This window comes from Podarcis melisellensis, assembly GCF_964234715.1.
Source record: "Podarcis melisellensis genome assembly, chromosome: 1".
NCBI classification, from domain to species: domain Eukaryota; kingdom Metazoa; phylum Chordata; class Lepidosauria; order Squamata; family Lacertidae; genus Podarcis; species Podarcis melisellensis.
This window is the reverse complement of record NC_138528.1, coordinates 29,961,220-29,987,982: the sequence shown is the minus strand read 5'-3', so window position 1 is coordinate 29,987,982 and position 26,763 is coordinate 29,961,220. Positions and strand designations below refer to the sequence as shown.

Genomic DNA, 26,763 nt, shown 5'->3' with positions numbered 1-26,763 from the left:
GACTGACTCCTCTTAACAAATTCTCTCACTCCAGACTAGCCCACCCCACAGACTTATCTTCTCTGTTTCTTCTAACTCCAGACTGTCTTCTCAACCACCCTAACTCTAACTCCTCCAAAAAAACCCACAAAAAACCCCCACCTCTGTGCTTAAACCTTATACACAGTTAACTCTGCCCCTTCGGTTCCCATTGGTTAGTCATTTTACAATTAGTTAACCCTTTCCTTATGAACCCAGTATGATGTCACACACCTAGGTGGGCAAACGCCACAGAGGTGCAAGGCTCTGATTTTGAGGGGGGGGGAGGGAAGGTGCTGGCACTGCATACTACCAAAAAAAAGGCACCAGGGACACTGCTGTAAATAAGATTTGTTGCTCTGGTTTCATTCTGAGGATTGCATTCTTGGGAAGATTGTTCTTTCTGTTGGCTGCCACCTATTACTGGTGGCAGATTTGCAAACTTCCTGCAGCCTTTTAGCCTCGTGGATCAGCGTTGCTTTTTGTTGCTGCTCCTGGCCAAGCTTCGTACATGTGTTTGCCAGTCTCGCATGCTCGAGAGTGTAACACACCGCATGAAAAATGCATGTACTTCGTCATGTTCTCTCGCAGAGTTCTTGACCAGACAGCGGATGTAATTCCTGTGTAGTAATGGGATCGCAACATAACAGAAGCAAAACAACTCTGGGCATCCTGAACTACTACACCTTCTCTTGCAGTGTCTATAGCTGTATATCCCATAATGCAAATAACAAAATCTGCTTGAGTCCAACACATCCTGTCTTCCACACAGGCGCATATCAATTAATTGCTTAATCTGCTCATGTGTCTAACTGCTACTGGGGCCCATCCCAGTCCCATAGAGATGCATATCAACTAATTGCATGGGGCTATATTCTGTTAACTTGTTTAGCATAGAACCTTAATTAGCCAGCCTGTATATCTAGGCTAAAAGTGAGAACCAAATACAGACTTTTGCTATGGTAATTGCTTTGCACAGGGAACTTTTAGATAACTCCCATTTTGTACTGTATTCCCACCCCCCAAGATGTAGTTTTTACTGCATATGACCGAGTGCAAGACTTAGAATGTGATAGACTTTGAAAACACGACAGTTTATTTAATATATAATTGGTTGTGTTAAATTAGGGAGAGGCGTACAGTAAAATATTAGTGCCTTAAAGACTATGCAGCAGTTTGGTTTTCTGATATTCATTGAATAACATTGAATCATAGAGTTGGAAGGGACCACAAGGGTCATCTAGTCCAACCTCTCTATGCAGGAATCTTTTGCCCAACGTGGGGCTCGAACCCACCACCCTGAGATTAGGAGTCCCATGCTCTACCCCAGGCACCCCCAAACTCGGCCCTCCAGCTGTTTTGGGACTACAGTTCCCATCATCCCTGACCACTGGTCCTGTTAGCTAGGGATGATGGGAATTGTAGGCCTAAAATAGCTGGAGGGCTGAGTTTGGGGGTGCCTGCTCTACCCTCTATTTTCAGCTCTCAGAACAACTGGACCCCCCGGAAAACCAGTGTCCTGATTCCACAAAGAAGCCCTAAGCACATACAGTTGTATGCATGGGGGCTCTTTTCAGATTTGGTTCCCTTCCCGCACTGCACAAGTTAATATAGTATCTCAAAACAGCTGCCCACTGCCAGAATCTAGACTCTGGGGTGTCATTTCAGATCACCGTTCCAGGGAAATGAGAGAAATTTCAGGAGTGTGTTACAGCATGCTTCGAAACCTACTTTTGAATATATTGAAAATTAAAAGTGCTGTATTTTTAAAGAGCATTTGCTGTGGTTACTTCTTCAAACTTCGTAACTTTATCAAGATGATAAACATGGAGTAAAGTGTCACATGGAAGCCAAGGGATATGGGCCCTTGACATGCGTACATGCTGCATAAAGTCATTTAATGCCACTCAGGGACAAATTAAACTGTATATTCTTGCTTTTAAGGCAAAATAACAGCAAATGGGAGGGGGGGCATTCAATGCAGGGAACTCAATGCAGGAGTTCATTTAGGATCAGAAACCTACCACTATTTTATCTTCAGAATAAAAGTGTGCCTTATGTAATAAATAATGTCACCATGAGTATGCCAAACCAGTGAAGTAGCCACACTTACAGGAGCTTCTGAAGAATCATCACACCATTACCTGAAACTGTGATTCCTGTTACCGGTATATACCGGTTGGAACATTTTGACACCCTTCTTTTTGGTGGCTAGGTAATAATTTTACTATAAGCCACAACAAAACAGAAAGTAAAACCACAGCATTCCAGTATGAGCCACAAATTTAGCTCTTAATGTCCTGGCCACTAGCACAACTAAGGAAATAGGCAGAGTAGCTTAGTTTTCATTATCAAACAGCCAAAAAGCATACAGATGCTAGTTTCTGGGTTTTTGCTATGTCAGAGCAGTGTCAGTGGTGGGTGTAGACAAACAGTTTCATATCCAGTGACCCATCCATACTGAATTTTTATTTTAAAGAATACTTGTAATGCCATTTTCCTTTTTGTCCAGCTACCCCTTACTTTCTTAAATATGCAAAATGAACAGCAGATCAACGTTGCCTGCAGCCTTAAGCAGAAGTCAGCAGCTGCAGCTACCCTAGCAATGATATAAATTTCATGACTTATTCATTATTATGTTTATGTGTTATTTTCTGACACATGCAGAACAAAAGTGGGGGGCGGGGGTGTGTAGGTGGAAATAATGGGTGAACGACAGGCCAATTCTAGGCATGTCAACTCAGAAGTAAGAATAATTGAGCTTAATGGGGCTTACTCCAAGGTAAATCCATGTGTATAGGATTGTAGCCTTAGAGTGCTCAATGCCGATTGAGAAAATCTTGGAACTGGGGTTCAGTTATCACAGCATGTAATATCCGTATAAAGGACAGAGGAGGGCATACCTCTGGGGTTTTGCATTTTATGTTTAAGGGTTCCCCCGCCTTTCCAATAGATTGGAAATATTTAAAGAATCCATATAGGGTCTGTCTTATACACACACAGACACCTCATGATTGCTTTCTGATTCTGAAGAAACTGATTCTGCAGTATAGATTAGTATTGTCTATCTGGTTGCTTGGCTGCCCCCAGTTTTCAGAGAGTGTATTTGTAAGTAAACAGGCATTGCATGTAGCAGCATAATTTTCCAGTACTCTTCTCTTCACTACTGAAGACAACCTTTAAAACGGGAATGGGGAACTTGTGGTGTTGCTGGACTACAACTCCCATCATCTCTCCCCATTGGCCATGCTGGCTGGGGCAGGTGAGAGTTAAGAACCAAAGATCACCACAAGAGCCTGCTGGACCAAGCCAAGGGCCCGTCGAGTCCAGCATCCTCTTCTCACAGTGGCCAACCAGATGTCTGTGGGAAATCCGCAAGCAGGATTTGAGCACTGTGGAAGCAAAGCAGAGCCACTGTGGCTGGTAGCCACTGATAGCAGTGTCTTCTATGAAATTGACTAGTCCTCTTTTAAAGTTGGTGGCCATCACGGCCTCCTGTGGCAGTGAGTTCCGTAGTTTAACTGTGTGCTTGGAGTCTCCAAAACGCCTAGAAGGTCACATAATTTCTGAGCGCGTTTCTGAGCACAATTCAAAGTGTTGGTGCTGACCTTTAAAGCCCTAAATGGCCTCAGCCCAGTACAGTGGTACCTCTGGTTACAGATGCTTCAGGTTACAGACGCTTCAGGTTACAGACTCTGATAATCCAGAAATAGTACCTCGGGTTAAAAACTTTGCTTCAGGATAAGAACAGAAATTGCGCGGCGGCGGCGCGGCGGCAGCAGCGAGAGGCCCCATTAGCTAAAGAAGTACCTCAGGTTAAGAACAGTTTCAGGTTAAGAACGGACCTCCAGAATGAATTAAGTTCTTAACCTGAGGTACCACTGTATCCCTGAAGGGGCATCTCCACCCCCATTGTTCTGCCTGGATGCTGAGGTCCAGCACTGAGGGCCTTCTGGTGTTCCCTCATTGCGAGAAGCCAAATTACAGGGAACCAGGCAGAGGGCCTTCTTGGTTGTGGCGCCCGCCCTGTGGAACGCCCTCCCATCAGATGTCAAGGAAATAAACAACTACCTGACTTTTAGAAAACACCTGAAGGCAGCCCTGTTTAGGGAAGTTTTCAATGTTTGATGTTTTATCCTGTTTTTAATATTCTGCTGGGAGCCGCCCAGAGTGGCTGGGGAAACCCAGCCAGATGGGTGGGGTAGAAGAAATAATAATAATAATAATAATAATAATAATAATAATAATAATAATAACTGCTTTAAGAAGCCCCCTGGACTGTCTTACTGTGTGTGGGGGAGCAAGGTGTGAGGAGAAGCATGTTAATGGGAGCAATGGTTGTGGGCTCAGTCTGCTGGGCCTTGCAGCAGCCTCCTTGTTTTGAGGGCAGGAGTTCCCCACTGAATGGGCGTCTCTCTCTCTCTCCCTTGCACGGGTCTGTCAAGCAGAAAATGTTTGCTTGCCGCTTTGGATTCTAGATCAAGGTGGAAAGAATAAAAGTGATTTGGAAATCACCTGGCTGAGTAGGCAGGCTGCAGAGGGCATACGGGACAAAGAGCTTTGGCTTGTGTGGGGTGCAGCTGGGGGTGGGGAGACATAGATGACCGGATTTATTTATTATTCATATTCTAATTTTTCTCTGCTCGTATTTCTCCAACTGCTGGAAATAAGGGTTTTTCTTAACTGTCTCTGTTATTTCGTGAGCTCCCTGTGTGACATTGACACTGTCTTTGAGATGAGGAGCTCCCTCTAGTGGTCAAGGACACCCACACACCTTCCCCACGACTAGCAGGCGAGATTCACAGCAATAAAAGGTTTAGTATATTTAGGTTGGCTTCCTCTGCCTTTTAATTTGCAAACATCACGGTACACTTGGGGGGGCTTCTTCCCTAGGTGGAGAGGATGGAGTGGAATCTGGAAGGCAAGAACATGGAAAAAGGAAGATTGTAGGGTATATTCCTAATCTTGTCTGCACACCTATTGGGTGTTCTTGCTTCTAAAAACACCCCTTTCCCAAACTTTGCATTTTCCTTCAGAAATGTACGTTTGGTGCAGTATGATGTTGGTGTCCTGCAGTCTGACAGCAGCTCATTGTCCAGAGGTTATTCCAGGGAGCATACCAAGATCTTACTGGGTTATATCTTTTTCACCTGACAGCCACTTCACGCAGGATGAAATCTGCAGGAACCCTGCATGGAGGCTATTGCTTGTGATCATCCTAATTCAGTCATAAACACAGAATCATCCCCCACGATAACCCGGGAATTCAGAATTCAAAATCATACAAGTTCTGAAATAAAGTGGGACTGGAAACTTCTCTGTGTTTTTCTAGGGACACCAGTTTTCCAAGGAGATCTTCTTTCTCCCTCACCGCCCACCCTTGGCATTAACAAATACCTCACACTAATCTGATTTTGGTTATTTTCACATATGCTGATGGCAGTATAGTCCACTCCTTGGCATACAGAAATTCAGCTCAGGTTTCCCTTCCCTTTCTTTTAAGTGGATTAAATAGACTGAGTGGGATAGTCTTTGCCTGCCTGCCTCAACCTTCATTAGTTAACATGTTTCATTAGCTACAATACTGTAGCTCCCTGGCTAAACCAGTAGGTTTGACTTGAGCAAATTGTGTTGTTGTTGTTGTTGCTGCTGCTGCTATTTATTAGTCACATTACTCATAAAAAATGACCCTAGGAGACCTACAAACTCAAGTAGCAAAAAGCATGGATAGTCTTTCTGATCACATTTCTGCTGTCTTGGATCTTATGCAGATTTAGGATGAAGATGACCATGAATAACACTGAAGGCCTCTGGGAAGCCAATAGGGACTATTAAGCCAGAATTTTCTGCTCTGGAGTTCTTCAGGTGTACTGGAAATAGTTGTGAAGGAAGACAAACTGCCCATAGACTTCTCTGGAAATGAGGAGCAGGTCTTGGCAGTCTCTGAATCAGTGAGTCACTGTGTAAGACATCAGAGCCACCTCACCAGTCACTCAGAACTGCTTATATGCCAAAAGTCCCTCTGGAAAAGGCAAGAATATGAAACTTGTGGGGCATTATATTGTACATCTTTAGGCCACTGGTGGGTTGGGTCATGGCCCAATCCAAGTTGGGTCACAGCAGGAGCACCACCACCATGCAAATATATGGTAAAAAAATAAAAATAAACTTGCATTTGGGGATCAATTTCTTAAGTTAGAAGTGGGTCCTGGGTCTGAAAAGGTTGAAGATACCCTCTGTAAGCCACTTCACTACCACTTTGAATACCTTATCACATTGCCCAAAGTTTAGGCCTGCTTGGTGTATGGAAAGAGCTGCATCTGCTTAACCATGGGAGCTCTCCCAGGTCCTGCAGAACACCACTCTAACTTTTTTTAAGTGGAAAGATAGATGCTCTTTGTCCCTTCCTGGTTGCAAGCTGCTGCCAATCCACCCCTGCTCTAGTACTATCTGTTGTGTTCTAGTTCAAGGGGAGGAGGATGTTCCAGGCCCTTTTTTCATTTACATTCAGTTAGGTTTGATGACAGAGTGTATTATAATTAGGGAGGAGTAGGTTCCTTCTGGCTCAATTTTGGAATCGGCTTGCTGGGAAAGGTGCAGAAAATGTAAGTCAAAATGATCAGGGGGCTAAAGGAGCTAAAGCCACTCACCTACAAGAAAAAGTTGCAATATTTGAGGGGTTTTTTTAGTTTAGAAAAAAAGGCAAATAAGAGGATGGCATGATAGAGGTGTATAAAATTATGCTTAGTGTGGTGAAAGTGGACAGAGAGCCGTTTTTCTCCCTTTCTCTTAATACTGGAATTCAGGGTCATCCAAGGAAGCCAAAGGTGACTGTAGCAGGGAAGAGAGGAAGGAAAAACCCAATTACACAACTAATGCCCACTAACAGTACATTGGATCTGACTTGTTGTACTCACATGGAAATGGTGTTGATTATTATAGTTACATTGCTACAGGGATGACCTGAGTATGTGCATGCCTTTAAAAAAGACAACCCTGAAGCAACCTGTAAAATTTGCAGATTTGCTCAGCTTATGTGCCTAATTTTACAGAATAACTTCTGGTGTGCTACCGATTTGGAGAAATTGTAGGATGTTGCAGAGCGAAGAGCAGAATTTTCAAAGGTAAATTGGAACCTCTCTCTCCTCTCTCAAAACACCTCATTCCTGAAAACCTCATTACACAAGTGTGACTTGATAAGTTTCTCCAGTGTGCAAATATGGTTTGCACACTTTTGAATAAGTGTGCTATACTTTTGAATAAGTCAGGGCTGATAAACCCCAAACTCCCTGCTATGGTAGATTTGAATTGCCCTGCTCTGAACATCAACCCCCTGGTTCTTCTGCTGGAGTCCTCCTCCCTCTTACTACATCAGCTTGTTAAACACTTCCCCAATCCCTAGAGAACCTTGATCTATCTTCTCTACTTGCAAGCAGAAAAGCCCTTGCACACAAGACCTCCTTCCCAAGGGAATTCAATGAAAAGTATTTGGCTCCTTCCGAGGGTAATCAGTGTTGTTGTTTTTTTGCTCCCCAGGGGGCCACCTTGATGTTCTCCATAGCCGTCTCTGGCCTTAGGGCATTTATACATTCTGTATGGTATTATGAACATTCTGGGCATGAACCTTCCCTAACCCCTCGGAGACCTTGGATGTGGAAATGGAGAAGATTTCCAAGTGTGCTTGCCACCAACCCACCACAGCCTCCCAAACCTTTCTGAGCAAAAAGGGTTGTCCCAGGAGAGGAGAAAGAGCTCCATAAGTAAATGATCTCTTCTGTCTCTCTTAATCAGGCCAAAGAACAGTGAGCTGTCCTTGCCTTAAAGGAAAGGGTGATCAGCTTGCCTTAAAAATGTTGTTGTTTAAAAAACCTGAAGTCTCTCTCAGTATGATCATTCAATTCCTCCCTTTCTGCCTGGAGAAACAAGAACAACAACTGCATACCTGTAGTTCTATCACCTTTAAAAATGATAGATATATAGATGATAGATAGATGATAGCTAGATAGCTAGATAGCTAGATAGATAGATATAGATGATGTTGATAGATGATAGATAGATAGATAGATAGATAGATAGATAGATAGATAGAAATAGAGGATAGATAGATGATAGATGATAGATAGAATCATAGAATCATAGAATCATAGAATCATAGAGTTGGAAGAGACCACAAGGGCCATCGAGTCCAACCCCCTGCCAAGCAGGAAACACCATCAGAGCACTCCTGACATATGATATAGATATAAATATAGATAGACAGATAGATGGAAGGATGAATAGATAGATTGATAGATGATAGATAGATGATAGATAGATATTTGTTTTGACTAGCCCTACCATTAGACAGAGTGGTGTGGTCACCTCAGGTGACAGATCCTAGGGTGAAAGGAGAAATGAAGACGACAGAGCCTGTCAGCCACCACTACTGAAGTAAAATCCAACCGTCTACCCAATTAACTTCTCTATATACCGTATTTTCCCATCTATAAGATGCCCCCATCTATTTTGGGGGACTCAGATTTAAGAAAATGGGGGGGGGGAGATGTATCTGGGTATAAGATGCCCCCTAATTTTTGACATTATTTTTTAGGGGGAAAACCTAGTCTTATACATGGAAAAATACGATATGGTATGTTGGCCACCATCTTGTCTTTCATCTCAGGCAGCAAAATGCCCCGGGCTGTTCCTGACTGGCGATTTCATGGGTGAAAAGAAACAGCTGCTTCAATGTAGTATAGTGGTTGGAGTATTGGACCAGGACTAAGAACCCCCAGCTTCAAATCTCACTCAGGCATGAAGCCAGATGGGTGACCTTGAGTCAGTCTCTCCCTTACGGGATAAAATGGAAAGAATGCAGAAACTTGTGCGCTGTCCTGAGCATCGTGGAAGAAGAGTGGGATAAAAGCTGTTGTAACTGAAGAAAGATACCCACCTCCGTGCCGTGGGACATGGCTGGCCAAGGATGTTTTGTTGCCTGTTGTGCTTGTGAGCGTTGCAAGAGATCCGCTCCCAGACTCCTTTGCAACAGAGCAGCAGGTGTGGGACGCATCCCAGTTTGTGTGTGGCTATGCAGAGTTGAGCTCTTGCATCCTGTGCAATGGATTTAATGTCACATGCGAACAATCCATTTGAAGCCCGTGGCTCCCTCTAAAGAATCCTGGGAACTCCCTCATGGAACTACAATTCCCAGCACCCTTAACAAACAAAAGTTCCCATGATTCTTTGGGGGAAGCCCTACGCTTTCAATATGCTTTAGATACATGATGTGGATGCGACCTCAGGCACACATCTTGAATTGTTCACAGCTTCCCTGGATCCGTAAAAAAAAAAAAAAGGCCCCGCAAGAGTTGCTTGTGTACCAGGCCTGCGAGACTTTGGCCTAAGCCACTCTCTCCTGCTTTCTTGTAGCCACCAATAATAGGAGCTGGCTCTGCACTGCATCCCCACGGAATGGTCTTAATCCTGCGTTCATTGTCGAAGTGATTTTCAGGCTTCTTCCCTTTCCCTCCCTTCCTGCCATGTCTTTTTGGATAGTGCTGCTGCTACTGCGGCGGCGGCTGTTCTTTGTTCTCTTGCTCCCTCCCTTCTCGCTGCTCCCTTGGTGGTCTTGTTCTTTTGGTGACCCTTTGGGGTTTCTCTGGGGTTGGCATCTCAGTGGTGTGCTGAGCCGCTACAAAAGGAAGCTGTTCCGTTCGGGCACAAGGCTCTGGCTTATCCCGGCGGCATCCAGGGAACGCGGAGCAGAGCGTTCTTGCACAGTGCGTGTCCCCCTCCCCTGGGTATTTCAGCATGTAACATATATCATCACCCGTCATTCAGAAACAGCTTTACTCACTGTACAAGTATTAATTAATTAACCCTCACCATGTGCTGCGAGGGCAGCATTAAAACGCTCATTTCCCTGTGAAGGCTCTGAGAGGTTAAGTGACTTGTCCTAAACTGCTCATTCAGTAAAATGATAGATCTGGGAATAGGATGGAGGGCTCTGAGCCCCCTCACTCTTTTGTCAGAATTATTTATTTAGTTATGTAGTCTGCCTCATCCCCGAGGCTTAAGGCAAGCATCCCTTTCCTGCAGTGAATTAGGTTTAAAAAATAAAATAAAAAATATATGCGCAACTGAGGTTTGTATCAACAGCCAATCAAAGGGGTGATCAAGGAGTCTGTGCATCAATTTGGAGTTGTACCAACATTTTGTATGTGAGCATCCCTGCCCCGCTCTATCTGAGAGACCTGACTGACATGGAGTGATCCGTTCAGATTTTCTTGAGACCTGATCTTAAGGAATTTTTATAATGTCTTTCCATCCATCATTCATCCATCCCACACTTTTTGGTGCAATTCCTCTTCATTTTCCTTGCCACGAAAAGTCCATTTGGTTTTTCAAAAGTGTATTTGTTGTGCAAGGGCAGCAGAGCACTTCAATCCACTTTAATTGCACAAACCTAAATTTATGGTATGCACTTGAATCCATCCCATGAAATAGTGACGATCTGGAGGCGCCCTGTTGTGGCACCCAGATAAACAATCTGAGATATTTTGGTGCTTGATTTAGAAACTGTTTATTTGTTACAAAACTATCTGGAAAATCCAGGATAAACATGTAGACTGCTGCAATTTATTTTTTTAAAAAAATCTTTCGGTCGAGCTTGCTCACTGTGGCCTTGCGATGGGGATAGAGAAAGTGTTTTGACTGGGGAGCCAAAGTCTGCTTGAACTCAATTCTGCCATAAAGCACTGCTGCTGAGAAATGCAGTTAGACAACACACTATTCAATAATAATAATAATAATAATAATAATAATTTATTTATAGCCCGCCCATCTGGCTGGGTTTCTCCAGCCACTCTGGGCGGCTTCCAACAAAATATTAAAATACAGTAGTCTATCACACATTAAAAGTTTCCCTAACCAGGGCTGCCTTCAGATGTCTTCTAAAAGTTCCCTAAGGGTAGAAGATATTAATGGCACATGTGCATTGTACAAAAGACATAACCCACACCAAAGACTTTGCAACATCAAAATATTCCAGGAACTGGCATCTTTCCTGTGGTTACACTGGACAGGGAGATCAAAGTAGGAAGAGACAGTATTGTATCGTGTGCTGATTCAGGCATTGCCTCTACCCTCACCTTCCCCCAGGGATTTCTTGCTCCCACTCCAGTCTCTCAGCACAGAAAGCTGGCGAGTGAAAGGAAGAAAGGATTGTAGCATGACTGCTGCTTTGTGAGAAAGGGGTGAACATGGGACCAGTCCAAATGGCAGTGGTAGCCATGGGGGAGCCAAGTAGTCCTCTTCTCTCCTTACCCATTTGAAGAATTGCTTCTTCGTCTACATTGGAATAGAGAAATGAAATGATGTGCAGTAGGTCATTGGCTTCTGCGCAACATCTAAACAGATTGGATCAGAAATATGTGTATAGAGGCAGCACAGTTGCCATGAACTGAATATATCAGAGATGCTCATAGGGTTAGAATTTGATGTTCTGTGCATTGTTTTACATCACCTGGCTGGCTGCAACGTGCTTGCATTGTTGTGCTGTACTGCGGAAATATCCCTGTTGTGTTTCAGGCCTGGGAGAATATCGAAGGACCTTTTCATTGAGGTCGAGGACTTTTCAAGATGACAGGTTTATAAAGGCAGCAGTTACCCATTTCTGTTTTGTTTACAATCCGCATATCTTCAAAGTGCTATTACTAGTACTATTTACTACCACGGGTTTCCCTGCCATTCACTGCAAGATCCTGTATTGCATTTCCCAGCACTAAAATGTCCAGCCTTTAATGTAGAGAAGGTACCAGTGCCTTGAGTAGTTTTGACTGTACCTCTATCCACAACCAAAGCTGTACATTTCGTGGTGAATGAAGCCCGGGTCCCCTTCCCTTGCCCTGGTGCCTGCTCTTTCATTGTATCATTCTTGCATGTGTTGAGGCAAAGTTGTTAGGCTGCAATGGAACTGCATTGCATCAAAGCAAGATAGGGTGGCCCCATATCAGAGAGGTTGCAGCATTGGGTTTCATGCATCAGCAGCAGGTTGGCCTGGGTGACTTTTGAGAACCCTTCAAACCCTATGACTGTGTCATTCTAGATACGGCAAATATAGCAGATGCTCAGAAAAGGCACCCAGCCATAGCAGAATGGCAAGCGCTGCACAAACAAGGACTATCGATTAACCAGGCTTTTAATTTATTTGTGTTAAATGAAGAGATGCGATAACGTTTTATCTTATCTCCTAGAGTGCCTTACAGAAGGCTGCGTAGTTCATTAAGAAGCATGACCCATTGGAATGAATGGGAGTGGCTGCAGCTCTTGCACAACGGCCGTTCATTTCTACGGCACTCGCTCTGCCTTGCGCAGCCTAGCAGACTGTGGCCGAGCAAAGGGCAAGAAGAAAACACATTGGTTTGACATCAACAATGAAATTCATCCCCGATAAGGGTAAATTCATGCAACCTGAAAATAATAGAAAATAAAATGCTCTTAAAGTGGACGATAAGGTAAAGGTACCCCTGAACGTTAGGTCCAGTCACAGATGACTCTGGGGTTGCGTGTTCATCTCACTGTATAGGCCGAGGGAGCCGGCGTTTGTCTGCAGACAGCTTCCGGGTCATGTGGCCAGCATGACTAAGCCGCTTCTGGTGAAACCAGAACAGTGTATGGAAATTCCGTTTACCTTCCCGCCGGAGCGGTACCTATTTATCTACTTGCACTTTGACATGCTTTCGAACTGCTAGGTGGGCAGGAGCAGGGACCGAGCAACGGGCGCTTACCCTGTTGGGGGGATACGAACCGCTGACCTTCCATACGGCAAACCCAAGGCTCTGTGGTTTAGACAACAGCGCTGACCTCTAAATTACCAGCACTACTTTGGAAGATAATAGTGGAATCGCTGTTCATGATTCATGGGGTTTTTGGTTTTTTTGTTTACAAAGGCTAAATAGTGTTAGCAATCAAATAAGGCAGGTTGGGACACTGCTTTGAGAAGCAGCAAATGTTTCAACTAAAGCCTAACAAGGTACAAAAATGTGTAGTGATAAACCACTGGGAGCCATTCTACACATCAGAGATGGTTGTGGAAGAATTCTGTAGCATCCTTCTTCAGACTGCAAGCAGATGGAGAGTCTCCATCTGCTCTTCCATTTAATGCTTGTCTGCTACACACATTGCATATAGTAAACTAGCATCAGAATGGGTCTGGGCTCTCTGTATGTTTCTCTCTGATCTGCTACATGCAGGGGAGGGTTAAAAAACAATGACTCCTCCCACTTGCAGTCTGCAGTGCCACAGCCCAATATTCTACCATATGGTGTTCAATGCATAGAACAACTCTGAGTTTAACCTCTTCCTTGCTTTCATGATTTCCTTCTGTATAATACTTCTATTTTACCTGGTGCCATTTTCTACCTGGTTTGCTGTGTGGGATTTTTTCCCTTTTATTATTATTATTATTATTATTATTATTATTATTATTATTATTATTATTATTTAAGCTGTTCTTCAGAATTGCACCATGTTTCCCTGATAGCTCTGCCTTTGCTCTGAGAATTTTCCGTAGGACTTAAAATATATAGAGAGAGACCTAGGTCTCTTCAGGCTGCTTTTGTTCCCTTTATTCGCATGCAGTATTGTGTTATCAAACGGTGCAATCAAGCCCACTTGGCATGAATTCCAGCTTCTCCTGTATATTATACGAAATGAAATTTCTGCCAGTCATTCTGTCAGCTCAGTGGGAAGCTGGCCATTATTTTATCATAAAAGTTAAAAAGTCAAAAATTAATCCATCGAAAAATTGCTTAGTCATTAAAGAATTGGAGGGTGGGCGGGGAAGAGCGTAAAGTCAATTTCTCAGTCTATTGTATCTGAGAATGGTATAACGCCCCCTCGTGTGTGTGTGTGTGTGTGTGTGTGTGTGTGTGTGAAAGCAGGGATGTGAAAATCCACTGCTTCACACCAGCGAGGAAGGGGAAATGTGGCCTTTGCTCCCTTTCGTTTGAATCCTGCTGCTAATGTGCCTTTGAATTAGTAAAAGGATTCTAATGTCAGTGTGATGTTGCCATGTGCACTGTTGCACCGGGGGGAAGCATCACTCTCTAGCACAGCAGCCTCTCTCTGTTTCTGATGCATCATGGGTACAGCACATACATGTAGGGCATGCAGAGGCTTACCTAGGCTCCCTTGCACCCTTGGCAAGGAGCTGTATCAATGGCTCCAAAGCTGGGAGGGACCATGGACCAGAAACTCAAAATGCTTGCTTTTGATCACCTTTCATGCTCCGCCAGTGACTTCCTCCATGGCCATTTGGCTCTGCTCTGCTCTGCCTTCCCTCCTCTTCTTTCTCCTCTTCTTCAGTCCATCTCCCTCCCTCCCTCCTCCTGCAACTCTTGCCCACACTGCTGTGACAGCCCATGCCAGCAACCAGATTCCTCCACTGAGCACAACCTCCAGAGGAGCTTGTGAACCTTGTCCAGCCGCCCAGAGTGGCGGAGGAGATCCTGGGGACTGTGCAGATGGACAGGTGAGCTCCTAGTCACTCCAGAGTTGAGACCCATGAGTTTTGTGTCGCCTGGGCCTGCACCCTTGGCTGGAGGCCAAACTAGCCAACCCCTGGGTTCACCCCTGAGGTCACGTACATGTATTATGTTATTATGTTGCTGGGTAACAAGGCAGGGGTGGAAATGGACCACAGATGTTCCCTTCAGAACCGTTTGGTCCAATGCATATGAGGTGGATGGGATTTGGTAGTTCCACCACCCTCAGAAGTTCTTTTCGTTGCAGAAGTGAAGGGAATGTTACCAGTTTTGGGCCTGAGTACTGATGAAAAGTGTAATATGGTCAAAAGAGTACTTGCATTGGAAGACCCTGCTGATGTGGGGTACAAGGTAATCACGCTGGAAATTCAGATGCATTTGAGAGATGGAGGTTGCTTGTTAGGTGAGCATAACATACAGATAAATAAGCAGTCCTTTCATCCCTGGAGAAAGGTGCCAATTGCCCTCTACCTCAAGGCAAAGTTACCTGAAGGCAAAGGGCTGTAAACCTTACAAGTCATGCAAAGAACTAACAAAGTGGGTGGGCTCTCTTGTCACTGTCATTTCTGCCAGTGGCACATTTATTTGGATCCAAACAAGCACAACAAACTATCAATAGAAAACATTTAAAATGGACAACCAGAGAATAAAACATGACACGGTCTGCCAATGGCAAATATCTCAGCAACTTAGATGCTCCCTTAGGGGTTTGGCAGCTAAATCTAACAAAGCAAAGTTCTAAATTATGGATGTTTAACATTGTTTAGCAGGTGAGATTTAGTTTGGTTTGGCAACAGGGGAAGATGTTTATGCGCCATTTTGAACATTACAGTCTTTTGACTGCAGATCTCACTGGTGGACCTTCTTTTTTTAAAACAACAACAACAACCACATAAAGATTGTTGCTTAGCAGGTTGCTATGGTAACATGCTGGCTGGGGCAGGTTGCTATGGTAACATGCTGGATGGGATTTGTAGTCCAAAACATCTGGAATGTACTGAGTTGTTGAAGGCTGCCCTAAGGGGACAGAAACGGATCTTAGGAAAGGAGGAAGATCTTGGTATTCTTGATTCTGTGTTTGTTTGATTATTATTATTATTATTATTATTATTATTATTATTATTATTTTGTAGGCATCCATCTGACTCAGGAGACAATGGTGGAGTGTCCCTTTGGGGGTGAAGTCAAACTATCAGAAGGTTAAAAATAAGAATAATCGCTTCTTCATTTCCTTGTTGTGATCTTTGATTGAAATGGGACCTAATGGGACATCTGCTCTTTTCTTGACCTTTTTGTATCTCTAGGTCTTTCTCCGATGGGCCTGGCAATATGCTGTGGTCCTGTTTCCACCATTTTTAAAATGTTTGTCTGTCAGCAGATATGGGGTGACGATGAGTGCTATTGACTGGAACTGTCCAACTTTGCTGTGCATCCAGCAGCTCAACCAATTTTTTTTTCTTGACACATATGGATGATTTGCTAGGATGAAATCCAAAAATCTATGCTTTCCTCCCCTTTCCTGATATGTCTATATTAAAGCTGAAAGCATTTGTTGATTAATTGGTATGATCAATTAATTAAATCAGAGATCTAATTTGTACAAATTAGCTTTCTGGACTTTCCCAGTGCCTACATTAATACTTGGCTCCACTGTTTGTTGCTTCCTCCTCTTGCAGTACCTCCATTGTTGGAGCATTTTACTGAAAACTGAGAGGCATGGACTGATAGTTTGGGTCTGGAGGGCAAACCAGAGAGTGGGGACCAAGGCAGTGAGGGCCTATACCCCAGCATTTTTGTTTTCTGCTGCGTACAATTGGTCCTGCATGGTAGGGCAGAAATGAGTATGGATCTCATTGCTGGAAGGAGCTTCCTGGTGAGAGGAAGGATGAAGGGATTAATAGTAATTTGTTCTGTTAGAGCTGGGGTAGCTAACATGTAGGGATGTGGGTGGCGCTGTGGGTTAAACCACAGAGCCTAGGACTTGCCAATCAGAAGGTCGGCGGTTCGAATCCCCATGATGGGGTGAGCTCCCATTGCTCGGTCCCTGCTCCTGCCAACCTAGCAGTTTGAAAGCACATCAAAGTGCAAGTAGATAAATAGGGACCGCTCCGGCGGGAAGGTAAACGGCATTTCCGTGTGCTGGTTTGCCAGAAGCGGCTTAGTCATGCTGGCCACATGACCCGGAAGCTGTACGCCGGCTCCCTCAGCCAATAAAGCGAGAAGACGGAGCAATGGTTCCAAACTACAAGAAAGAAGATTCCACCTAAACATTAGGAAGAACTTCCTTGACAGTAAGAGCTGTTCGACTGTGGAATTTGCTGCCAAGGAGTGTGGTGGAGTCTCCTTCTTTGGAGGTCTTTAAGCAGAGGCTTGACAACCATATGTCAGGAGTGCTCTGATGGTGTTTCCTGCTTGGCAGGGGGTTGGACTCGATGGCCCTTGTGGTCTCTTCCAACTCTATGATTCTATGATTCTATGAGTGCTGCAACCCCAGAGTCAGCCACGACTGGACCTAATGGTCAGGGGTCCCTTTACCTTTACCTTTAGCTAACATGTGTTTGTGTGATTTCCCCCAGAGATCACATTTGATTATTCAGACCATCCACTTGCTAACAGCCCTATGAGCCCTAAGGACAAACACAGGTTGTCCCTCTGTATGGCAGAAGAGGACATTCAGCCTTTCCCCAGGAATCTTCTCACCAAGTTCAGATTTGGCAGCAGAGTGACAAACCAAGAACATGAGAAATTCTCATGCCCCAAAGCTGCAGAACAAGCTACTGTTTCTGAGTGGCTCCCAGGGTGTGTCCATGATGATAAATGGAGAAATCTCATTTCAAAATAAGGAAGCAGCTCCTCCAGAAAAAGAAAAAGTCCTGTTTGTCCTTTTACACCGACTATAAAATAATATTAATATATATTTTTTGTTCCAGAAATGGTTCTGTCGAGCCTTTTCAGAAATCCTCCTCTCTTTTTCGCATGGGCATTTCTCTGTCAGCAAGAGTCCATTATCTGAGCACAAACCTCCATTGTGTTACCGTTATCAGTTAATTAGACCACATGAAGTCTGTGCCAGCCAATCTGGTGGCTCCATAGCTCACTCTACTAGGCCCTGATAAAAGTTAAAACCCCACATTAAAAACTCCAGCTGTTGGAAACCAGCACCTGTCTTAAAATTCAATATCTTGGAGGTTCAGTAAAGTGGCCCAAGATGAGGTGAGCTGTGGGGCACATTCACCCATGTCCTCTCTTCTCCCCCATCCTATATGGCAGGGTCAGTCCTGTTACAAATACTTTGTGAGGTGATGCTTTTGAGGGAACTGCAACCCAATAATCCTGGAATGGATTATGGGCTGAAATAATTCCTCTAACAGAGACAAACCTCAGTGCTGTGATTCCTTGTACTGAGCATATGGGGAGCTTGCAAGGGCTTCCCCATTCATTTCCAGACCAGGACTGTGAGTAGCCATACTCATGTCTAGTCATGAGTAGACTCAGAAGCCTTCAACTCAAGGCCTGAGCTGAATCCAGAGCCCAAAGTGCAAGAAGCAGGAAGTATCGTTTGGTTGACCAAGCATAAGCAGCCTCTCCTAGTATTTTTCCCCAGTCATGGCCATTCCAGAGATTTCATGCTGAACCACATTTGCTGTTGAGCCCAATTCAAGGTGCTGGTGCTTGCCTTTAAAGGCCCAAACAGTTTGGGGCCTAAACATCTGGAAAGCACGCCCTCCTTTCTGTGCATTAAGATCATCAGAGGGGTTTGTTCTCCATGCTCCATCTTTAAGAGCAGTGCATTATGGATGTACAAAGAAAGGGCCTTCTTTGTTGTGGTGCCCTAACACCAGAATGCCCCTCTGAGGGAGGTCTGTTTGACACCAACACTGTATTTCTCCCTCAGTGCCAGCTTGAAATGTTTTTTTTCTTTGCCCAGCCACTTATACTTATGGTATCTTTAGGTGGCTAGAGGACTCACTTGATTTCATTGTTTTGTTGGTTATGCCTTACATTGTACTTGCAGTCTTTCAAAATCTACCACTCTGAAAGCCACTTTTGGATGAACGTGTGGTTTGTCCATTTTAATAAACAGGCTGAGTCTTCAAATCTGTGGCAATTCTGCTAGCTTTGTAATATTATGTACAGCTGCTGTCAAATTACCACACCTGAATACAGTGCCATCAGTCGCTTTGGGCTAACATAGTGGTACCTGGTTTTATTTACTGTAAGGATTGGGTATCTGGGTAGCTTCAATGCCAAGGAACTGTTTCCAATTACCGGCAGTCAGCACCCTCTCCAGTATCCACACTGTCATGCACACAGCAGCATGCCTAGCCAAGTACAGTCATCAACATGCACTCACAAACAGATCCTTGCAGCTTGTAATGAAAAGCTGGCTGATCCAGAGCAGCTAGGAACAATCATTCCTTCTAATAGTGGATTAAGCGGGTGGCTGCGCTGCTGACAGATTGCTGCCAAAATGGGGCTACAGAGAAACATGAAGAAGGTACTAGAATGCTCAGGGAACCCTGAGGTGTGCAGAAGTACATATATATATATATATATAATCATAGAATTGGAAGAGACCACAAGGGCCATCGAGTCCAACCCTCTGCCAAGCAGGAAACATCATCAGAGCACTCCCGACATATGGTTGTCAAGCCTCTGCTTAAAGACCTCCAAAGAAGGAGACTTACTATATATATGTGTGTGTGTGTGTGTGTGTGTGTGTGTGTGTGTGTGTGTAGAAACGTGCTAAGATGAAGGCACACTTGGCAAATCCATACCGTGATCAACTCCTGCCCAGAAACCAATGTCCCCACTGTGGAAGGATGTGTGGATCCGGAACTGGCCTCCACAGTCACTTACAGACTCATTGTTAAAATCGTGTTTATGGAAGACAATCTTACTCGGCTACGAGTGATTGCCAAAGAATATATATATATATATATATATATATATATATATATATATATATATATGGAAAGAATCCTAGGGAGACAACCCACATCCTCCCGAACAGTCCAATGAGCAGTGAGCATGCTCAGTGGCTGTGTTTGGTGGTGGGAATTTGGAGGAGCAGGGATGGGATGGAGTGTCATGTAAGGGGGCACCCAACACTTCCAACATATCCCACTTATTCCCTAGTTCTAATGGTTAATTAATTGTTGTCCTGGTGGCAATGTTCTGAAGTGACTATGTTTTCCTGCTGGCTTATTAACTGTTGGTAGGGGGTTGCTGTTGCTTTGTCTTTTCTTAAAAAATGCTTTGTATTGCTGATATCCTATCTGCGTTCTGAAAGCTGCATTCTGCAAGGACCAAAATAGGCAAATGCATGCAACAAAGCTTCAGTGTTGTGGTGGTGGTGGCATTAAATGTAAATTAGGCTTAGGAGGTTGTGATTTTGAGAAGAGGAACGGTAGGAGCATGTGCTGGCTTCCACTGACAGCTCCTCTCCTTACTTGGGGATTCCAGGTTTGTGCTTATCGCCAGATGATGAAATGCTTGCAATGACCTGAATATAAGGCAATGGGGCATGAGTTTACACCAGGCTTCCTCAAACTCAGCCCTCCAGATGTTTTGAGACTACAATTCCCATCATCCCTGACCACTGGTCCTGTACTGGTCCTGTTAGCTAGGGATCATGGGAGTTGTAGGCCAAAAACATCTGGAGGGCTGAGTTTGAGGAAATCTGGTTTACACACACACATTTATAGGTTGAATATGCTGGATGCATGGATGCCAAGGGGCAGAGGACACAGTCCTGTTGTTCTCTGTCCACAAGCTGGTTGTCTCCATATAGAGGGTTGTTGGATGTTCCTTATATTCCCTTGGAGGTGCATATTAATCTCACTCAAAAATGTAATCCAGAAGGCAGAATGTCCAAATGTAAATGTGTGGAATGGGCCTTATGCCCCTTCACAAGACATCAGTTCACTTTCTCATTTCTCATTTCCTTCAATGAAGCAAGTTCCATCAATTGACAATACACCATTTCCTTTGTTTAGGCATTCACATGTTTTAATTGAGCGTGCTAATAGTTTAGCCTCCCACAAAGGCGGCAAAAGAGGAAATTTACAAGGAACAGTGATTAATATAACCTTGCTTCTTTAACAGCCTTCATGATGTACAAATTATCATATTATCCCCTTTGTCTTTGAGACATACTGCATTTGGGTTGTATGTAGTGCCACTCATGCAACACCCTGCTGCTTTTGCAGTGGACCTTCCTCTTCCTCTCCCTGCAGCCCACCCCCATGGGCACCCTCAAAACCTGCTCCAGAGTACTGGGGAACTCTCCAGAGCAGGCCAGTCCTGTTGCATGAGCAGCACTTCGCCTGCGCAGCATTAGATACAACTCTTTGGATCTGACAGGTACGAATGCTCATGCACTCCTCACTTGCTTCAGCACAGCCACAAGGAGGAAACCAAACATTTCGTGCCCAATCTTTATTAACCACAGCTTGTTGTTTCATCTGAACCAGTGAATCTTAACCAGTGCTATTTTTCTAGAAAAAGAGGTGCCGGAACTCATCACGAACACTTTCCTTGTTCTCTTATAAAGGCAACGGTGCCCACCTGGGCACCAACAGGTGCCAGAACTGAGTTTCAGCTGGGGGAAAAAGCCCCAATCTTAACCATGGTTTGTTTGAAACAAGCCAACTTTAAGCCAGGGGTTATGAAAGTAGTTTGTTCAAGCAAATCACAGTCAAGATTAACTACAGGTTGATCTGCTTGTGGCTGTGTTGGAGTAGGAGAGGGGAGGGAGGCAGCATGCAATCCCAAGGTTTGCTGCAGCTAGGTCCCGTCACAGTTTATTATGACTTTCAGCTGCAGATTTCGCATGAGCTAAAGTGAGATTTATGTCCAAAAGAGAAACTCCTGTTTGATTCCCCCCCTCCTGCAGTTTGGAGTATTGTTTGATGAGTTCCACATCATCGACTATATTTGCATAGTCGAGAATATGTTATGCTCTTAAATCCTTATTTGTTCAGTTTTGTTCACATACAAGTTCAACGATAGGGTGCCATTGACACTTCTGGTCTTGTAGCATTGACAGTGGTCTTCGGTCTTCAGGCTTATGTTCCACACCAACCTCCAATCTGCTTTTAGTTTTTCTTTCCCTCCTCATGCACCTTACTGTAAATGCCCAGAAGTTAATATTTAAGTTGTATGCCGCACTCTTGCTTCAACACACACACATTGTGCATGTCTTTCTTCTTTGCAATCCACCTTCTTCCTTGACAATGAGCAGCAAAAGTGGGGGGTGAGGGAAGCAAAGAGAAATGGTTGAAGCACCACAAACACACCCACCTTAAATCATGTGATGTCATAAATGTGGCACAGTAAGCATGCAACTTAAGTGGAATTTACATACTGGGGATTACACCGAAAGCCAAAATCATGCTTCAAAACACATTGGGTGCTGTGGTGGGTGGAATTGCCAAAGTCTTTTTTCCCTGGACATCTGCCCCCTTTTTACAGATTTTTTTGCCAAGTATGTAAAGCTGCATGCGCACAAGTTAAATGCATGTAAGTTGTGAGCTTACCGTATTCAAAATGAAGCCATACTCACGAGTGAATCGACTGAAATCCATGAGCTGTGGTTAGCCATGAATCTGAGTAACTTAGAGCCATTGATTTCAATGGGTTTTAATTTGACTATGTTGGATGCAATGCTAAATGTATTCTATAGCAATTGATTGTTGGAAGTGTTGAAATGCAGTCAGCTAGCATGGGAAATAATAGCTGGAGGGAGGAACCTTCAAGTTTCCTAGACTGTCCTTTCTGAACAAACCTGTGCTTACCTTCCCTCAGGTGCTATACTAATACTCTCAGGGTTGCTGAAATCACTTGCTACTTCCTTCTTCTTTTTCATTACCTTGGGACTCCAGAGAGGAAACATCTTTTTGTGACTCTCCTGCTGAGATGAAAGAGTAAGCATGGCTCTTTGCATCTCCTCCTTATTTAGTTAGAACTAAGGTCTTTCCTATCACACTTGTACTTTCTGCAATAAACATAGTTTTCTTATTTTCCTAAATTCAGAAGTCTCAGTGTGATTATATTCAGGGCAACGTGTGCTCCTCCAACATAAATCCAGTGCCCAGTTGAGTCTCTGTCTGCATTTTAACCCCAAACTAGCAGTTGCATCATCATAACTAGATACACTCAATGACTTCCACAGAGCTGAAATTATTCACATCAGCTGGCCTGTCGGTCCACTAATTTGTCCTGTTTTTAGTCTCAAGTTCATGTGGCTCAACAAATGATATGGAAAAAACAAGCAGAATATTTACAGACTGCACTCCCATACTCATTTACGTAGGAGTAAACTGAATTCAGGAAGCCTTATTTCTTTTCTTTTATAAGTTATGCAAGAAATAACAAAGTACAACAACAAGAAACAAGAAACATCCCACTTCCCCACCTGCCCACCTCCCTATCCCCCATGGTACAGTGCTGTTTGGAGGCTGCAAGAATGCCTTTATGTTTGTTTTTACAGCTTGGGGAAGAGCTTACAGTCTTGTTTGAGATGTGAAGACTTGTCCTGAAAGGAGTCTTACTTCAGAGTGGACATATGATTCCACTGCCAGGCATTCAACCTCTCCCCAACTTGTTTTCTTGACTTGGTGCAGGAGACTGAGACAATCTGTTATGTATTTGCAACTTTGAGCAAACAGGGTGCCTGCTCCCCGCCCCTTTGGTAAACCCATATTACATGTTGTTGTTGTTTAGTCGTTTAGTCGTGTCCGACTCTTCGTGACCCCATGGACCAGAGCACGCCAGGCACTTCTGTCTTCCACTGCCTCCCGCAGTTTGGTCAAACTCATGCTGGTAGCTTCAAGAACATTATCCAACCATCTCATCCTCTGTCGTCCCCTTCTCCTTGTGCCCTCCATCTTTCCCAACATCAGGGTCTTTTCAAGGGAGTCTTCTCTTCTCATGAAGTGGCCAAAGTATTGGAGCCTCAGCTTCACAATCTGTCCTTCCATGTCCTTCCAGTGAGTGCTCATCTCGTAAATGTACATCATATATTTACCTAAAACTGAGCCGGTTTATCAGAGAGGTGTTTCTGACACAACATTTTGCAGCTTTTGGAAACACTTCCAGGCAAGTGCATGGGAAATGATTGCTTGCAAGAGGTCAATCCGCACAACTTGCTCAAGGTCACTTGGTGGGTGTCATATTTAATGTTACAACTTTGTGGATGCCAGCACAATCCTGTGCACGTATGTAGTCCTCAGCAGGAGGGGATGCAGTTCAGTGGTAGAGTGCGTGACAGAACCAGCTCTACCGTTAGGCAGAGTGAGGCCGCCACCTCAGATGGCGGAGACTGAGATGGGGGTGGCCTTGCTGCATGTCTGCCCTGTCCCCCTCTTCTCCACGCAAGGACAAACCCTTAGGGATGGGGAACACGCTGCCCCATCACCACTGTCGAAATAAGATCCAGCTGCCAATCCAGTCGGCTTCTCTACATGAAACTTGTCCTTTGGCTCAGGCAGTTTGCCTGCTGATGTTTTTACAGCGGGTTTCATTTTCAGTATACACCCGACAACGTAATTCCCATATGAGATGCCACGAACTTTGCCTCTGCTCTTTACAGAACGTTGTGCGTGTGCGTGAGTCTTTTTAGGTTTGTGCCTTTTTTGTTGCTGTTGTTTGTGCGTTTTAAAGAGACCGAATCTGGCGCTTAAGTCTGCCCTCTTCTGTTTTGTGTCCCCCTCACCGCTCAAAACCGCCCCCTCCCCCAATAAAAACGTTTCAACGCTGGCCGTTTCCACGATCTGCGGCTAACAAGGCGCGAGGCACCATTCTGGGATAAGCGGCGCTTAGGAAACCGAGAGCTTCGCTAATGGGCTGATAAAGAGCTGTCAGACTGGCAGCCACGCGCGTGCGCGCGCGCCAGGCCGGCCAGCCGCTGGGGGGGGGGGGGAAGGCTGTGCGTTTGTGTGTGTGAGAGAGAACGTGTGCGTGTGACGGAGGCGCGTCCTGCAAGTTATTTCCAAAAGTTGCAGGACGGAGACTGACCTCGTCCCTCGCCAGAAAGTGGGGAGGGAGAAGTGGGGGGGGGGGGGAGGTCAGCCAGGATCAGGCTCTGTGAGGATTCGTTTCCTCTCTGTCAGTGTCTATGCTGCGCACTGCTTAGTTTCATGCCAACGCTGCCTTCTCTCTCCCTCACCCCTTTCCCTTTCCTTTTTGGCTCAGAGTCCCGCTCCCTCCAGGATCATTTTATAACTGCCTTTGAGGAAATTGAGAAAGAAAGAAAGAAAGAAAGAAAGAAAGAAAGAAAGAAAGAAAGAAAGAAAGAAAGAAAGAAAGAAAGAAAGAAAGAAAGAAAGAAAGAAAGAAAGAAAGAAAGAAAGAAAGAAAGAAAGAAAGAAAGAAAGAAAGAAAGAAAGAAAGAAAGAAAGAAAGAAAGAAAGAAAGAAAGAAAGAAAGAAAGAAAGAAAGAAAGAAAGAAAGAAAGAAAGAAAGAAAGAAAGAAAGAAAGAAAGAAAGAAAGAAAGAAAGAAAGAAAGAAAGAAAGAAAGAAAGAAAGAAAGAAAGAAAGAAAGAAAGAAAGAAAGAAAGAAAGAAAGAAAGAAAGAAAGAAAGAAAGAAAGAAAGAAAGAAAGAAAGAAAGAAAGAAAGAAAGAAAGAAAGAAAGAAAGAAAGAAAGAAAGAAAGAAAGAAAGAAAGAAAGAAAGAAAGAAAGAAAGAAAGAAAGAAAGAAAGAAAGAAAGAAAGAAAGAAAGAAAGAAAGAAAGAAAGAAAGAAAGAAAGAAAGAAAGAAAGAAAGAAAGAAAGAAAGAAAGAAAGAAAGAAAGAAAGAAAGAAAGAAAGAAAGAAAGAAAGAAAGAAAGAAAGAAAGAAAGAAAGAAAGAAAGAAAGAAAGAAAGAAAGAAAGAAAGAAAGAAAGAAAGAAAGAAAGAAAGAAAGAAAGAAAGAAGCAAGGAGCCACACAGGCGTCCGACCCGCGCCGTTTGCAGCAGTCGCTGGCACTGAAGCGCCTCTTTCCCTGTCAAACCGCGGGGAAAAGAGCGGGCGGCAGCCTCTGAGGCGGGCGGTACGCGGCGACAGCAGCTGCACGCGGGCGCTCCAAACGTGCGCCCGCGCCCCTCGGAGCCGGCCGCGAGGTCCCTCCTCGCTCCGTCCGCCGTCTGCCCGCCTCCCTCTCTCCTCGCCCCGCTCTTTCCTCGCGTGGGAATGCGTGTGAAGGTCGCCCGCGCCGCCCCCGCTCCAACCCGCCAGCCCTCCGGCAGCGCGCGCGAGAGAGAGCGCGAAAGCAAGCGAGCTTCCCGGCTTCTGCGGCGGCTGTTTGGCCACGTGCGGGTCTGCTGCGAGTCGCCCTCGCGCTGCCCTCCCTCCGGCGCTCCTCTCTCAGACTCTCCCTCTCGCCCCCGCCCGCCGCCGCCGCCGCTCTGTCACTCCAAGTCCAGCCCCTGAGAGGCAGCCAATAGCAGCCGTGCCATATTCACCAGTCGGCCCGTCTTAAAGCGACAGTGGGGGGGGGGGGTTCGTGGCATCTAAATCTCCGGCGCCTGGGCCGCCTCTGCCGCCTGGCTGCTCTCGGCTCGCTTCAGTGTGATTGGATGAGCGGGAGCGTGTGGATGGGCGAAGCGCTGAGCTCTCCCTCCCGGGCTGCCTGTCCTGCTCTCTGTCCCGGCGCCTTCCCTCTTCTGCTTCTCCCCCGCTCGCTTTCCTTTTCCCCTCTTATCCTCTTTTCCCTGAGTTTGCCTCGGGCTCTTTCCCCTTTCCCCCTCTCGCTCTCTTTCTCCTCGGTGTGATCTAGTCGCTCCCCCACCCCCCACCCCCTTCTGCCAACTGGGAATGCTAAAACAGAACTGATGGACATTTCCGAACTTTGCATCTCAGACCCTCTCAGCTACCACAACCAGTAGGTGCCCTCCTTGCTTTCTTCTCTTTCTTGGGGATGCTGCTTGCAGTGGGGGGGGGTGTTTCCCTCCTCCTCCTTTTGCACTCTGGCAGGAGAGCGTGCGGAAGCCAGATGCGTTTGAGTTGGAAAGGGGAGAAGGAATTATTTTAACTTTCTCTCAAGCCCCTCTCCCCCCCCCACAATTGCATGTGGATGTCTCATCACACCTGCACCACCTCCTGGCTACAATATGTGCCAAAGTGTTTGGGGTTTTTTGCGCGCGTGTGTGCTGTGCATCCTGGTGTAAATAGCTTGCTCCTCTCTTAAAAAGCAGGAAGGATGCGACTCTCCCTTTGGAGAGATGCCTAGACA

The 26,763-nt window shown here is 45.0% G+C and overlaps 1 protein-coding gene across 4 annotated transcripts in view; it reads left to right on the top strand.

The window, feature by feature from the left end:
* The window catches only part of ESRRB (estrogen related receptor beta), a 153,163-nt gene that overhangs the window by 27,338 nt on the left and 99,062 nt on the right, over positions 1–26,763 (top strand). Inside the window, exon 1 of one of the 4 annotated variants that reach the window (XM_081913362.1) lies at positions 26,244–26,412. The exons of the other annotated variants lie outside the window; for them this stretch is intronic. Within the exon in view, the coding sequence (XP_081769488.1) occupies positions 26,363–26,412 (50 nt within the window). The 5' untranslated portion in view covers positions 26,244–26,362. Of the gene's footprint in view, positions 1–26,243; positions 26,413–26,763 lie in introns of those variants that run through there. 4 annotated transcript variants of the gene reach the window in all.